This window comes from Amphibalanus amphitrite, unplaced genomic scaffold (assembly GCF_019059575.1).
Source record: "Amphibalanus amphitrite isolate SeventyFive unplaced genomic scaffold, NRLGWU_Aamphi_draft 001638F_arrow, whole genome shotgun sequence".
In the NCBI taxonomy this organism is placed as follows: Eukaryota; Metazoa; Arthropoda; class Thecostraca; order Balanomorpha; family Balanidae; genus Amphibalanus; species Amphibalanus amphitrite.
Window position 1 is genome coordinate 53,159 of NW_024883131.1, and position 16,835 is coordinate 69,993.

At 45.9% G+C, this 16,835-nt stretch overlaps 1 protein-coding gene across 1 annotated transcript in view; it reads right to left on the minus strand.

Annotated features, from left to right (window-relative positions):
• Positions 1-16,835, minus strand: part of LOC122374321 (cadherin-related family member 1-like) — a gene marked incomplete at its 3' end in the record, with an annotated part of 100,236 nt that overhangs the window by 47,105 nt on the left and 36,296 nt on the right. The window contains exons 4-5 of the mRNA XM_043352991.1: positions 3,539-3,670; positions 3,049-3,138 (exon numbers count right to left, since the gene is read on the minus strand). Coding sequence (XP_043208926.1) covers positions 3,049-3,138; positions 3,539-3,670 — 222 coding nt within the window. The remainder of the gene's footprint in view (positions 1-3,048; positions 3,139-3,538; positions 3,671-16,835) is intronic.

Consider the following 16,835-nt stretch of genomic DNA (forward strand, 5'->3'; position numbering starts at 1 on the left):
AATTGTAATTCTATCACACATATTTTGAAAATCGAAATATTTCGAAAATTCGAGATACCAGTGTGATAGCTACGTGCATTTGTAGCCCACTGATGCCAATAAATTGGATCTAGCTTTAAAACTAAGCTCTTTAGAGCGTTTGCCGTAATTCAATATTTTGCATCAAAATCGGCCGATATGACGTCACTCTGACGTCATTTTCGGCCAAAGTATGGTGGATAGAAAATAGAAAGTTTAACACAAGGTGTCAAATTGATGCTGCTGAGGGTACCGCAAGTTTCGTGCTGATCCGTCGAACTGTTTAGAAGATATTGCCGAAAAACGGGAGGGGGCTCTGTAGAGCCCCCCGCCCCGAGTCACGCGCGGGTTAACTGAATGCATGCAGATAGTGTGGCGTTGTAAAGTCGCGTCGCTGGTCACCGATGCGCAAGAGCGGCTGAATAGGGGGTACAGGGGGTGCAGCTTCCAATACACATTTCCTCCTAAAAACGGTGATCAGGAAATGAGCGCTAATGTGGGGTCATGGATGTCCATTGTCCATTTACGGCTAGAAACGCCCTACTATGGTTTTTAGGGTCCCCACGCCGGGTACTGGCTAGTAGTGTCCCGAACCGCGTTTGGTACCTCATGGCGGCATCTGATGGCATCTGATGACCTCTGAGGGCCCTCACGTTGGCCCTAGACCCAAACCGGGTCTTAGGGCCATCTGACCTCTGACGGCCTAACGACGGCCTCTGAGTGCCCCATCACAGCCAGGCTTCGGGGGCTATGCTGACATCTGAGGACCCTGCGACGGTCTGTTGAGGGCCCTAACGATGGCTTCTGACGGCCTTATGAAGACATCTGAGGGCCCTGCCAAAGTCTCTGAGGGTCCATATGCAGACCCTCACGATGGCCGACGGCCTTTATGACTACCTATGATGGCACTTTTGATGGCTCCTGTGGGCCCTCATAAGTCATAACAACCACTGAAGGCTCTCACGACGACCTCTATGGGCCCTCACGACGGCCTAAGACCCAACGCACGCGACAAAGGCTCACGATGGCCCCTGAGGGCCCCAAAGTAGGCAGGTTCCAGGGGCCATGCTTGCCTCTGAGAGCCATGCGACGATCTCTGAGGGCCCTCTCAACAGCCTCTGGGGCCCAACAAAGGCCCCAAGGGCAGCCCCAAGGGCCCATGCCCTCTGAGGGCCCTCTGAGGAACCTCAAGAGTCACGACGACCTCTGAGGGCCCCACCGCAGGCAGGTTTTAGGGACCATGCTGGCATCTGAGCTCCGCGCAAGGATTTCAGATTGAGGGCCCTCACGACGACCTTTGAGGGCCTAATGAAAACCTCTAAGGGCATATGTAGGCTCATGAGATTCCATTCTGATTCTTAGGCCCCATGTCGGCTTGTAGAGCCACTTTATCCACTCCTGGTGCCCCCCTTTGCAGGCCTTTGATAGTCCCAACGCCGGAACTTGTGTGTTCTCTACCGCTGCCGGCTCTTAGAGCTCCACACTGCTCGGGGTTACATGATCAGAGTTAACCCTATTAGTGGCAGGCTCCTGGCTACCCCTATTAGTGGCAGGGGGGGGGGGGCTGTTTACGACCCCCCTTGATATCTCGAGATCTAACGGGCCGATTTTCAAAATTCAAACGGCATTCGATTTCGCTCAACGTGATCTACATTTCTAAAAAATAAAAATTAAAAAATGTCAATAGGGGGGGGGGGGGGGTAGAGGGGGGTAAAAACGGGCAAATTGCAGATACATTTTAGACTGTTTATCACGGCCAGGTTTCTGAACCAATCTTAACGCAACTTTTGCCGATCGATAGAGAATGAACCAGGAATTCACATGGATCCTAAAAATATGCATTTTCAAAAATCATAGGCGGATACAGATCATTGAGATTGGGGGTACACAAAAAAGTATAGTAAATAAGGTTTTTGTTGGTACTGTTTCTAAAAAGGATGGTAATGGTCTTGTTATGTTACAATTTTCTTATGAGAGAACGACTACAGTTGTATTGGTCATGCATAGGCGGTGTCAGGGCACCTATGTTGGAAGGTAAAAAATAACCCCCCTTTTTGGACGCCTGGATCCGCCTATTATAGCAAAAACGTGTCAAAAGAGGATGCACAATAACTGTATATATTATCACATGATACCTTTCATTCATTGTTCGTAAAACTGGTGCAGCATCGTGATCTTCTCCCAAATGACTCGCTTCACGAATAGGACCCCCCAATTCCCAGTGCTCTGGAGCCGCCCCTGGTAAAGTTATGAACTTGAAATTTTCAGGGAATGTGCCCAATTTAGTTTTAGGAAAAGTCAGAAAATTTCAGCATCGTAGCTTCAGCAGTTTCGGAGATATTTCCGAAAAACCTGAGGGGTGGATAAAAACAGCCCCCTGCCACTAATAGGGTTAATAAACATTACAAACGGACTACAATGGTGAGCGAATAGGAAAATCCGTTCCTGATACGCATTTACTTGCTCATGTAACCCCGGTAACTGACTATTGGGGCTCACGACTCAACAAATGTGGGTACCAAGCGCATTCTAAGAATCCCCATGCAAGTTCCACGCCGCCAGCCGAATTATTGGGCCCATACACTAGCTCTTGAGACCTGTACACGCTCCAGGGGCAAGCCTACCTCCAAGAGTTTTTCCGGCCTACCTGCCTGGAAAAGCACCAATACGTGGCTCCGGGGTCGGCGTCGGTCGCCGTACTTACCCCGGTGTTCATGGTGTAGGTCAGGGTGGCCGCGGCTCCGGGGTCGGCGTCGGTCGCCGTACTTACCCCGGTATCCATGGTATAGGTCAGGGTGGCCGTGGCTCCGGGGTCGGCGTCGGTCGCCGTACTTACCCCGGTATCCATGGTATAGGTCAGGGTGGCCGTGGCTCCGGGGTCGGCGTCGGTCGCCGTACTTACCCCCGTATCCATGGTATAGTTCAGGGTGGCCGTACCGGGGTCGGCGTCGGTCGCCGTACTTTCCCCGGTATCCATGGTATAGGTCAGGTGGCCGTGGCTCCGGGGTCGGCGTCGGTCGCCGTACTTACCCCGGTGTTCATGGTGTAGGTCAGGGTGGCTGTGGCTCCGGGGTCAGCGTCGGTCGCCGTCAGGATGAGAAGCGAGTCGTTCAGCTGGTTCTACAGCACCGATGACAGAAGAAAATAACAATTACTGCGCTGGAAAATTAATGACTAAGGCTGTTTTCAATTTCTAATTGTGTAAGGTGTTTTAAAAAGGCCCATGCGAGGTGGAAATTGATAACGCTTTTTGATTGGTAATGGCGGAACTTAAGACTTACATGGTGATCCCTTGGTTACAACATAACTTTAACTTTGATATAAATAAATATGGGACCTAAGTCCTTTGGTTAAATTATGTAATACCAACAAAGCCGATAAAAAGCTGATGATGTGATACATTTCGGCATAACTGAAAAAAAAAAACAAGAAAATACTATATCAATAGAACATGAACAAGTTGCATGCAACACATTCCGGATAAAATATCACATAGGCTATACATAATACATGTACAAACCTCTGGCACGTCCAGCGATATCTGCGATCCCTGGTCGTCAAATGTCGGGGTGTTGTCGTTGATATCGGCTACATCAATGGCAATAAATGTCTGGCTTCCTCCGTTCAGCAGCAGACTAACTGTGATAGAATCCTGGAACAGAGACAACACAGTAAGGTAATGTGGCCCAGCTCCCGCGCGGGGCTGGGGTCTCCAGCCGAACGCGCGGGGCTGGGGGTGGGTAAATTTTACCCCCCCCCCCTGTTATCTCCCGAACTAATGGTCCGATTTGGAAAATTCAAACGCCAATCGAAAGATCTCATCACGAACAACTAAAAACATGTACTTAATTTAAAGTTTGAGCCTTGAGGTCAAGGTCAAGGTCAGGTCAAGGGTACAAATTGCAAGTTTCTACAGTATCGGCCTTGCACGGTAGTTGCCGAAGAATGGACTGAGACTGATTGCCCAAAACGTGTTCTTAGGCTACCAAGACAATATTCGCTGCATACAATATCATTCAGAGGTCAAGGTCAAGGTCAGGGCAGGTCAGGTCAGGTCACCAAAAACAAAATATAGAAAAGGGCATGTGCGACACATGCTTTATGGGTCATTTTATTCATAGAATTCAATGGGCACACTCAATAGGTGATATGGACCACATCTGGATGAATTTTAGGTCGAGGTCAGGTCAAGGTCAGGTCAAGTAGGTCAAATTTTGAATTTGGTTGTTAAGGCCTAAAAAGGTGTCTATCTGATGCAGTTTTTCACGGCGAATCGAATGGTGCTATTTTTGTTTCCGTACAAGGTCTAGAACTTCTCAAAAAGTCATTTTTCAAAAAATTTGTGTGTCGTGACGTCATGAAATTTCTAATAACTCCCACATTTTTGAATCGATTCTTCTAAAAATTGGTATGTAGGTGCACATAGACCACGTCTCTGACATAAATTCCGGTTTTTTTCGATACACTCAAAATGTTTGATTTTATAATTATTTTCCCAAAAAAGTCAGTTTTTTGAAAAAAGTTTGGCCAAAATTCAAAATTTTCAAAAACCGAGATAGCCATTTGATAGACAAAGTAGGATTACGTGTAACCTTTTTGTTACGTCTTGATTCCTTTAAAAATGAAGATGTTAGCGGCGTTTGAAATTTTGCCGTTTTTTAGGCGAAAATGGCGAACATGACGTCACTAAAACGTCAATTTCTCAAAAAATTTCCGACGGATTTCGCTCAAATTTTTTTCAGGGAACGTGTCAAATTGATGTAAAAAAGGTACTGAAAGTTTGGCGGCGCTGCGCGCCGCCGTTTTTGAGTTATTGCAAAAATTCGCGAGGGTGGGTAAAATTTACCCCCCCAGCCCCGCGCGGGATAGGGGAGACCCGGGATATCATTCTGGAACAGAGACAACACAACAAGGTAATGTGGCCAAGCTATAGGGGAGACCCGGGATATCATTCTGGAACAGAGACAACACAACAAGGTAATGTGGCCAAGCTATAGGGGAGACCCGGGATATCATTCTGGAACAGAGACAACACAATAAGGTAATGTGGCCAAGCTATAGGAGAGACCCGGGATATCATTCTGGAACAGAGACAACACAATAAGGTTATGTGGCCCAGCTATAGGGGAGACCCGGGATATCATTCTGGAACAGAGACAACACAATAAGGTTATGTGGCCCAGCTATAGGGGAGACCCGGGATATCATTCTGTAACAGAGACAACACAATAAGGTAATGTGGCAAAGCTATAGGAGAGACCCGGGATATCATTCTGGAACAGAGACAACACAATAAGATAATGTGGCTAAGCTATACTTCTGTTTTTGTCTTTCATTTTCCAAAAATATGTCAGTTTTAATGATTTGTTGTATGGTGTGATTTTGGCCTTTCTTTTTTTTTGGGGGGGGGGGGGGAACAAATGGCCGAAATTACGCCTTTCTTTCCATGCACCGCCATAGGCGCAGTGCTAGAACCCGGGTCTTTTGTGGGGAGGGGGAATAAACGGGCCTGGGACTGACATGGCCCCTTTCCTCCCCCTGGATTAGCCCTTGAATTACTACTCTCCCTTTCTCGCCGGCCGACGAGGGAGGGGCCCCCCTCCATAGTTTTTTCGCATTAGCTCCGAACACGCCGGCGATAGAAGGATGAAACTTTGCATACCTGACCATTGATCCAAGCCGCATTTCGTGACACCAACCGAATTTTCAGGTCATGTCAGGTAACTGACATATGACGTCATAAGTAAACCTCTGCACGGTCCTCAAATGTCGCGAACTCGCAACGTCATCAGTGCCAGAGGAACTTATACAAGGAGATGAAACTTACAGGATGTGGTATCCTCCAGAGGTATCACAACTTGTATATCTCAGATTTTTTCTTAGCCCGCGCCCTAATGGGGGGTCATTTTGCCCTCCCCCTATGGTTTTTCTTGAATAGCGAGAAAACGCCAAATTCTGGGTACCTACTACCTTCCCTGGCATCAATTTGACACCTTCACACAAAATTTCCAGCCACAGGTCACTTTGGGTCAGGAGTTATTGAGGTCAAACTGAGGTCATGTTCGAGTAAAAATGGGCAAAAAACATGACACCTTGAAACGCTCACTAAACCTACAGTTAAACATTTATTAAGTTCTTTATGTGGTTGTGTAGAGAAAAGACGGCGCTACAAAACTACTGTCTCAGATTTTCCAAATTTCCAACTGTAAACGGTGAAAATTGGACCTTTGACCTGACCTGTGACGTCATTGGTTAGACCGAGGTCAATTAAAATGAGTCACAAGGTAGTTCCCCGTTGGGGCCATCCAACGCCATTTGCCGCTTGTCGCTATGTTGCGTGGTTCTCGAAATCTTGGGGGGAGGGGCAAAATGGCTCCCCGTCATCAGACCGCGTTGCTCGGCAGACCCCATCAGGGCGCGGGTTAACCCTATTCCTGGCGGGCTCCGCCGGGACAAGAAACTAGCGGGGGGGCCGATTCGGCCCCCCTTCAGATCTCAAAAACTACACATCGCAGCGACAAACGAAAAACGGCATCGGATACGCACGGTCAAGATCTACAATTTTTACTAAGGTCATTTTCAGGTCAGGTCAAAGGTGACGTCACAGGGGTCGAAAAACTCAAAATGGCGGCGTTAGATACGGAGAGTTTTTCTCGAATAACTTTCGAGTTAGTCAAGATAGGAACAAACTAAGGGCATCGTCGTGATCCTCTCGTCAATCCGCATCGAATGATATATATGTTGACCTCGAAGGGTCAAGGTCAAAGGCTGACCTCAGGTCACGTGACCTCGAGGTCATCATGTATATCATTCGATGCGTCTTGACGAGCTGAACACAATGAGACCATCCACGCGTCTGTATCTTGTTCCTGTACGGAGTTATTGGCCAAAAACCTTTGGTGACCTTTGATGACGTCACATGACCTCACAGCTGCCCAACAGCAAAACAGACCTCAAGGTAGTGAAGGTTGATCGTATATGAAGTCATGTATGGTATATGGGGCCATTCCGACCCGTTTTAGTGGTAAAAACAGGGAGTTGATTTTTCCCCCATTGACTTATAATGGGGAGGTCGCGAAACTGACCTGACCTTAGGTCACCGATATCAAAATTCCGAGATATACAAATTGCACATACTGGTACCCTAACTAAAGCCTGAAGAGAAGAAATTGATCGGTCAAAAACTCTAGCTCTGGCGTGATTGCAAACTTTTCTGAGGTAGGGCCACCAAACCGCCTCTGGTGACCTGACCTGAGGTCAGATCAACTCAAAATTTTCAGACATGTTGCGTAGAAGCCTTTTAGGAAAAGTCAGAAAATTTGAGCTTCCTAGCTCAACGCGTTTGGGAGAAATAACCAAAAAACCTCAGGGGGGCTCCTGAGGCCCCCGCCAGGAATAGGGTTAAGGTTACATGAGGTCAGGTCTGTCATGTGACCTCACCATTTTAAAGGGACCCTCCCACCTTTAAAAAAGTTTATGAATTGGCATGAAAGTGATGTCGCTCGGTTCAGAAAGAGCGAAAACGAATATCTACCAAATTTCACCGAAAAATATTCACCGGTTTTCAAGATATTAGACTTTTACTTTTGTTTACTTTTTGGGATCTCCGCTGTTCCTAGCGACTTTATTTAAAAGTGCGGCATTTGTTGCGCGCAACGCAGCATATACCACCGCGTGCTACAAAACGTTTTAGTCAAACGTTTAACGGACGTCGAAAGCCTGATGACGTCATCAGATTTAAGTGCCTATACCAATACACTGTGGCACTTATTTGCACATATGTCAAAATCAAACTCAAATTTCTTTGCGATGAAGTAATTGCTGGAGAAACGGTTTTCACGGCACTGATTTTCAAAGAACGTCCATCAAGATGGCTATCTCAACTCAAATCTAATGTTAAGGTGGGACAGTCCCTTTAAGTCAAAGGGGAAAATCGAGAACTGCTATTTTAGCGCCGGGAACGATCTCAGACTATCTCAAGTACTCAGATTCGTGATTTCTTGCACTCATTGTAAGGTCCAATGCTTCATTTTTGCATTGTTGACCTTGCGTGACGTCATTTATGACATCACTTGGGTCATAAGTTTTTCGTCAATAAATTCCGGTCAAATCGAGCTAGCGAGTCGGAAAAGCCACCAATGGACTCAGGAAGACCTGCCGAATCAAATGATATGCGACATAACCTCCCGTGACTAGCTTCGTGACCTGGGAGGCGCTGACCTGTCACCTGACCTCATCAGTCATCCGAGTTCAACATCTGAACGTGACAGCAACCAAACAAAAAGTTTACCCTTCGACGTGCCTGAGCAAGACCAACACGATGATGCCCAAATCGCGGCCCTGCGACCATTTGTTGTGAAGTTATTATTAACCCGCGCGGGGCTGGGGGGGTAAATTTTACCCCCCCTCGCGAATTTTTGCGATATCTCAAAAACGGCGGCGCGCAGCGCCGCCAAACTTTCAGTACCTTTTCTTACATCAATTTGACACGTTCCCTGAAAATTTGAGCGAAATCCGTCGGAAAATTTTTGAGAAATTGACGTTTTAGTGACGTCATGTTCGTCATTTTCGCCTCAAAAACGGCAAAAGTTCAAACGCCGCTAACATCTTCATTTTTAAAGGAATCAAGACGTAACAAAAAAGGTTATACGTAATTTTACTTTGTCTATCAAATGGCTATCTCGGTTTTTTGAAAATTTTGGATTTTGGCCTAAATTTTTTCAAAAAACTGACTTTTTTGGGAAAATCATTATAAAATCCAAAATTTTGAGTCTATCGAAAAAACCGGAATATATGTCAGAGAAGTGGTCTATGTGCACCTACATACCAAATTTTAGAAGAATCGGTTCAAAAATGTGGGAGTTATTCAAAATTTTATGACGTCACGACACACAATTTTTTTTTAAAAAATGACTTTTTTGGAAGTTCTAGACCTCGTACGGAAACAAAAATAGCACCATTCGATTCGCCGTGAAAAACTGCATCAGATAGACACCTTTTTAGGCCTTAAAAACTAACTTCAAAATTTGACCTCACTTGACCTGACCTTGACCTGACCTCGACCTGAAATTCATCCAGAGGTGGTCCATATCACTTATTGAGTGTGCCTATTGAATTCTATGAGTAAAATGACCCATAAAACATGTGTCGCACATGCCCTTTTCTATATTTTGTTTTTTGTGACCTGACCTGACCTGACCTGACCTTGACCTTGACCTCTGAATGATATTGTATGCAACGAATATTGTCTTGGTAGCCTAAGAACACGTTTTGGGCGATAAGTCTCAGTCCATGACTCCATTCTTCGGCAACTACGGTGCAAGGCCGATACTGTAGAAACTTGCAATTTGTACCCTTGACCTGACCTTGACCTTGACCTCAAACTTTAAATTAAGTACATGTTTTTAGTAGTTCGTGATGAGAGCTTTCGATTGGCGTTTGAATTTTCCAAATCGGACAGTTAGTTCGGGAGATAACAGGGGGGGTAAAATTTACCCCCCCCCCCAGCCCCGCGCGTTCGGCTGGAGACCCCAGCCCCGCGCGGGTTAAAGACTTGAACCTGTGCTTTGGGTCACTTGACCTGACCACAGCGGTCACTGGTTGACCTGAGACCTTAACCCGGCAGGCGGTGGGCCTCCCGGCCACCTTCCGCGCGGTGGGGGGGGACATTTTTTTGCCCCCCCCCCCCGTATCTCCGAAACTACTGGACGGATCCAGAAAATTCAAACGGCGTTCGATAGCCCTGTCAAATTTGTGAGAAACCAAATTTCATTGACCTCGGGGTCACCGATGACGTCACAGGTCAGGTCAAAGATAAAATGTTTCACCGTTCACGGGGCTTCTAGGGAAAGCCTTATAATACCGAGTAAAACGCACTTTGTCGAAAATCAGCGATAGGGCGTCAGTTGTCTAGTACAGCCCTCTGCAAACTGCGTGGTAGGTATTCTTTTTCGACAAAACCGAGAATATCGCGGATACTATGCTTTCGGTCACTCGGAAATCGTAACAGCAAGACGCGCCAGACTCCGCACCTTACATAGATGGGCATTACCATCGTATTCATTTTCCATCCAGTTTGGCAACAAAACCCAAAAGTTTATTTTTGCCCCCAAAACAAACTGTTGCATTTTGTAACCACACGAAGCATATACTTTGTTTATCGAGACACTAATACAAGAAACAAGTACACTAATTCATGCTACACAATACGCATGACAGAACTATATTTGGACGCCTCTGTTGTATGAAGCGTCACGGTCTCCCTCTCGGCCCTACCTTTGCAAATATTTTTCTTTGTTTCCATGAGGTGAACTGGCTCAATGACTGCCCAAATGAGTTTCGCCCAAAGTATTTCCGGGGGTATGTAGATGACTGTTTCCTATTTTTGACGACCAGTCCAAAGTACACAAGTTTCTGGATTTCTTGAATGGCCGTCACCCAAAGATACGGTTTACAAAAGAGGTAGAAAAGAACGGATCCCTTCCTTTTTTAGATGTGCAAGTCCAAAAAGCGGGAGAACGACTGGTTACATCAGTTTATAGGAAACCCTCCTTTACGGGTCTGGGCAGGGCTGCGGAGTCGATGGATTTTCGGCGACTCCGACTCCGACTCCGACTCCGGCTTTCAAAAACCAGCTCCGACTCCGACTCCGACTCCGGGCAGAATTGTCGACTCCGACCGACTCCAACTCCCGACTCCGACTCCGCAGACCTAGCAGGGCTGCGGAGTCGACAGATTTTCGGTGACTCCGACTCCGACTCCGACTCGGGTTTCTAAAATCGACTCCGACTCCGACTCCGACTCCGGTCACAACTGTCGACTCCGACCGACTCCGACTCCGACTCCGACTCCGCAGCCCTGGGTCTGGGTTTGAGTTTTTTTTTTACTTTCATCCCTCAGACTGTTAAGAAGGCTGTCATGCAATCTGCCATTTTCAGGGCATTCCGGCTCTGCTCTGATTTTAAACCGTTTGACAGCGAACTCAAGTTCCTACGAAAGTTCTTTCAAAACAATGGCTTTCCAACAAAGATGTTTGATTTTCATGTTAGAAAGTTCCCTGACAGACAATATGCAGCAATATCGAGCGAAGTCATCGTGCCCAAGCTGGAGAAGTACCTAGTACTACCTTACTTTGGTGCACAATCCCTTAGCCTGCGAAAAGACCTCATAACTTTACTGACGTCCTTCTATCCCTATCTTGACCCCAAGGTGATTCTAAGAAACACCTTCACCATCGGTCCTATCTTCCACTTCAAAGACAGGGTTCCCAAAGTTTGCCGCTCTGGTGTTGTATACCAGTTTTGTTGCTCCTCGTGTGGGGAGTCGTACATTGGGTCCACTCATGTACGCCTCACTACTAGAGTGTGCCAGCACATGGGGATTTCTGACCGCACTGGCTTAATGGTATTTAGCCCAAAGCCCTCTTCAGTTAAAGACCACTCTGATGAGTGCGGCACCGCCTTCTCAATTTTAACGATTTTACAATTCTGCAGAGGAGTTACCTGGAGCTTGACCTTAGGCTATTAGAGTCTCTCTACATCCACGAACATAGACCAAAACTGAACTCCCAAAACTCTGCGCTGCCACTCAATATCGTGTTATGAGTGGCCTATAAGTGACGCCTCATACAACAGAGGCGTCCAAATATAACTGTCATGCGTATTGTGTAGCACGAATTAGTATACTTTGTTTAGTGATAGACCCAATCGAAAGAGTGGAGCATGGTGCCTATATTTGCAATGAATTCCAACCGACAGATCACATAGTTTTTGAGTTATTACCGGTTTTGTCGAAAGAAGAATACCTACCATGCAGTCTGCTGAGGGCTGTATACATATGTTGCTATAAGAGGTCACTGGTTATACCAGGTCAGGTCACAGGTCAGGTCACCAAGCGTCACCAAGGGTTACCACATGAACCCAACTTTACTAAGGTTGTGCGATGTATGTTTTATGGCCAGTTTTTCATTTCCAACTCAATGGTGTTGGTTATAAGACCATTAGGTACGGTTTAGGTCACTTTCTGGTGGAGGTCAGGTAAGGTCAGGTCAAAACAGGTCAAATTTCAAAGTTGATATTTTTAGATAAAATGGGTGTCGATTCGATAACGCTCGTCACGGGGAGTCTAATGGTGGTCTTTGTTTTGCGCTACGAGGTCGAGAATTGCTAAAAATTGGGTTTGAAAATGTGACGTCATCAATTTTGAACAGTTTTTTGCTATAACTTGGCCAAAAAAAGAGGTATCGATCTCAAATTTAGTATGTAGATAGAAAGCGGTAGGGACTGTCACATGTATTCCGATTATTTCGAAATTCAAAAAACTTTTTGGATTTTTCGGCTATTATATATTTTTTGATTTTTGGGGAACAAAATCCAAAAAATTCAAAAATTTGATATAGCAGTTTTGTAGCCTCCTAAATTCTACACCTTTTATCTATGTAACATTCTTCTGTATCTCTAAAGCTGCAGGCCTGACAGCTCTTCTCGCGAAACCTTTTTTTTGTCGAAAATGGCAGAAATGACATTACTCTAACGTCATTAGCGTCCAACCTATCATGGCCTTTGGAAAATTTTTTGTCACAATGTGCAGTAGCTATTCACGGGAGGGTACTGAAAGTTTGGTGACGATCGGCGCAGCGGTTCTCGAGATATATAAAAAAAAAACTAAAGGGGGGCAAAAATGCCCCCCACCGCCTGGAAGGTTAACCCTCGCCGGCCGAGGGGGGGGGGGCGGGTGCCGCCCCCCCATAGGGTTTTTTCGCGATAGCTCCGAACACGCTGGCGATAGAGAGCTGAAACTTGGCATACCTGACCTTTGATCCAAGCCGCATCTTTTGACACCAACCGCCTTTTTGGGTCATGTCAGGTCACTGACCTATGACGTCATAAGTGAACCTCTGCACGGTCTTCAGATGTCGCAACTTCGCAACGCCCTCACTGCCAGAGGAGATGTCACAGGGAAATGAAACTTGCAGGATCTAGTATCCATTATGAGTCTCACAACTTGTATATCTCGGATTTTTTCCTAAAGGTCATATGAGGTCAGGTCATTTTCGTGACCTCACCATTATAAGTCAATGGGGAAAAATGAAAACTGCTATTCTGGCGCCGGGAACGATCTCCAACTATCTCAAGCACACAGAATCGTGATTTGATGCACTCCTTGCAAGGTTAGATGCGTCACTTTTGCGATGTTGACCTTGCGTGACGTCATTCATGACGTCATCAAGGTCATATTAGTTTTTCGTCAATAACTCGTGATCAAATTGAGCTAGCGAGTCGAGAAAGCCACCAATGGACTCAGGAAGACCTGCCGAATCGAGTGATATGCGACATGACCTCTTTCGACCAGCTTCGTGACCTGGGGGTGCTGACCTGACCTTGACCTGAGGTCAACACCCAAAGTTGACCTGACCCGGACAAAAAGTATATCATTCGACGCGCCTGAGCGAGGCGAACACGATGCTGCCAACATCGCGGCTCAATGGCCGTTTTTTGCGAAGTTATTCACCAAAAACTGAACAGTACCCTGGGGCACTTGACCTGACCTCAGAGGTCACCGGTTGACCTAGGACCTGAAAATCGGATACCAATCTCTGCGTCTCGTAACGGCGCACACGCTCGTTTTTTCCGCGACGCGCTAGCTCCACCAGGGGCGAAACGGCGAGGGGGGTTCGTACCGCCCCCCCTCGGCCGGCGCGTATGTAGAAAACCAATAGGTCCGGCGAGGGTTAAACCTCGCCCTGGCAGGGGGGTCGATGCCACCCCCCCTAATGTTTTTCGAAGATAGCGTAAAAACGGCGGCGCCAAATTTGGCACAGCCTATAGGGCAACCTTTATACATATGACCTGATAATTACAGGTCCTGGTGACGTTGGGTCAGGTCACGAGGTCAGAAAAGACCGGTACAAGGTCATGGCAAATTTCAATTTTCTTTTTGCACCTGTCCAACTCACAGTTTTTGACAGATTTCCTTCAAACTTTCAGGGTGTGCTAAGCTCACCGAGTTGCATAACATATAGTTCGGGTTTTTTGATGTCACTGACCTTAGGTCAGTTAGAGGTCATTACGTCGTAATGTTAAGCCTATGGGAAAATACTAAACTCGGAAAATACTGGAGATATGCGCTTCGTTCTATCACTTTTATGCTTTGAAACCACAGTACTTAACCCGCGCCCCAGTGGCGGTCTCAGCCAACTTCGCCCTAGTGGGGGGGGGGGGGCATATGTTACCACCCACCTCTAACTCAAAAACTAAGAGGGCTAGAAAGACGCAGTAAAAAGCAGTCGATAGCTCTCAGTGTGTACGTTTGAAAGTATTAAGGTCATTTTTTCATCTTAGAGCAATATTGGGGTCACTGGAGGTCATCAAAGGTCAAATTTGCCAAATGTCATTATATTTCTCAGAAAACATGCATTTATCTCAGGAACTATGATAGCTAGAAAAACGCATGGAAAAGCAATCGATAGCTTTTGAACTCTTCTTTTGATAAAGCTACCATCAAAATTGACCTCAGGTCAACGGTTTAGCCTCCAGAGGGAAAAAAACTCCAAAAATAGCTGTTTTTGCGAATTGTGTTTTTCGACAATAACTTTTGACTAAAAAAGCCACAACATTTCTATTGCCAGAATCGTGTTCCTCTCGACAAGACAGACGCGTCGAATGAACTATAATTTGACCTTGAAAAGTCAACTTGAAAATTTGACCTCAGGTCAAGGTCATGACCTGACCGGAAAAGGTCATGTTGCATATCATTCGATGCGTCTCAACAAGAGAAACACAATGAGGCCATCCCCAGCATCCTATCTCTTTCCAATCGAGAGTTATTGGCAAAAATCTGTTTGTAGCCTCAAATGACCTCAGATGACCTTTCTAGAGGCTATCAGCAAAAAAAGCACCTTGGTCGTCACGGGTGGTCCAAATCATTGTGATTCTGAAATATTTGGACTGTTCCTATGCGTACACACGGATCTAGAGGCATTTTCATTTTTCTCCATTGCTTTATAATGGTAAGATCACGCCACTGACCTGACCTCAGGTCACGGATATAAAAAAATCCGAGATAAACAAATTGTAGGTGCGCATAACTTCATGCAATCCACCAAGTTTGAAACCTTTCTGACAAACACTGCAGGCTGGACATGATTGCAAACTTTTTCAGGCTTGGTCAGTTAACCTGACCTGGTGACCTGACCTGACATGACCTGGGGTCAAAAATTTCGAACATTGTCCAAAATTGATGTACAAAAAACTACCCCAAGCGGTGCGGCGCTACGAGCCGCGGTTTTTTATTTACACGCAAAAAACGCGACAGGGTGGTAACATATGCCCCCCACTGGGGCGAAGGTTTTAATGTTACCATTAACCTTCATTCGGGGGGGGGGGTGGGGTCCGGGGTATATGTTACCACCCTGTCTCGTTTTTTGCGTGTAAATAAAAAACCGCGGCGCGTAGTGCCGCTTCGCTTGGGGTAGCATTTGGTACATCAATTTTGGACAATGTGTGAATTTTTTTTACCCCAGGTCATGTCAGGTCAGGTCACCAGGTCAAGTTAACTGACCAAGCCTAAAAAAGTTTGCAATCATGTCCAGCCTGCAGTGTTTGTCAGAAAGGTTTTAACCCGCGCCCAGATGGGGTCTGCCGAGCAACGCGGTCTGTGGCCCCCCCTCAGATCTCGAGAACCACGCAACATAGCGACAAGCGGTAAACGGTGTTGGATAGCCCCAACGGGGAACTACCTTGTGACCCAATTTCATTGACCTCAGTCAAACCGATGACGTCACAGTTCAGGTCAAAGGTCGAATTTTCACCGTTTACAGGCATTTCAAGAAATGCGTTGTAAAATCGAGTAAAATGCATTTCATTGAAAATCATTGATGGGGAAATGTTCTTCAAACACATATTTTGCTATTTGAGGTCACTGATATCAGGTCAGGTCACAGAGGTCAGGTCACTGGGGGTCACAATAAGAAAGTGTCGTGTGATACATGTTTTATGGTCCATTTTACATGACAAATGCGATTATGTGGGTCAGACAGACCTTAGGGCCAGCTTAGGTCACGTTTTGGTCAAGGTCAGGTCAAGGTCAGGTCAAATTAGGTCAAATTTCAAAGTTGATATTTTTGCATAAAATGGGTATCGATTCGATGCAGCTCGTCACAAGGAGTTCAATGGTGGTCTCCGTTTTGCGCTACGAGGTCTAAAATTGCTAAAAAAATTGAGTTCAAAAATTTGACGTCATCAATTTTTAACAGTTTTTTCGCTATAACTTGGCCAAAAAAAGAGGTATCGATCTAAAATTTGGTATATATATCGAAGAGCGCAGGGACTATCACATATATTCCGTTTGTTTTCGAAATTCGAAAATTGTTTGGAAATTTTTTGATTTTTTTCTAAAAAAATCAATTTTTTGATTTTGGGGGGTCAAAATCCCAAAATTTCGAAAATCCGAGATAGCAGTTTTGTAGCGCCGTTTTTTCTCTACACAACCACATAAAGAACTTTAAAATTGCTTGTTAACTGTAGAATTTGTGAGCGTTTAAATATGTCATGTTTTTTGCTCATTTTTACTCGAACATGACCTCAGTTTGACCTCAATAACTCCTGACCTGAGGTGACCTGTGACTTGAAATTTTGTGTGAAGGTGTCAAATTGATGCCCGGTAAGGTTCCTAAAATTTGGCGGCGCTGCGCGCCGCCGTTTTTTTCGCTATTTAAGAAAAACCACAGGGGGGGCCAAAATGCCCCCCCCATCAGGGCGCGGGTTAAACTTGGTGGATTGCATGATGTTATGGGCGCCTACAATCTGTATATCTCGGAT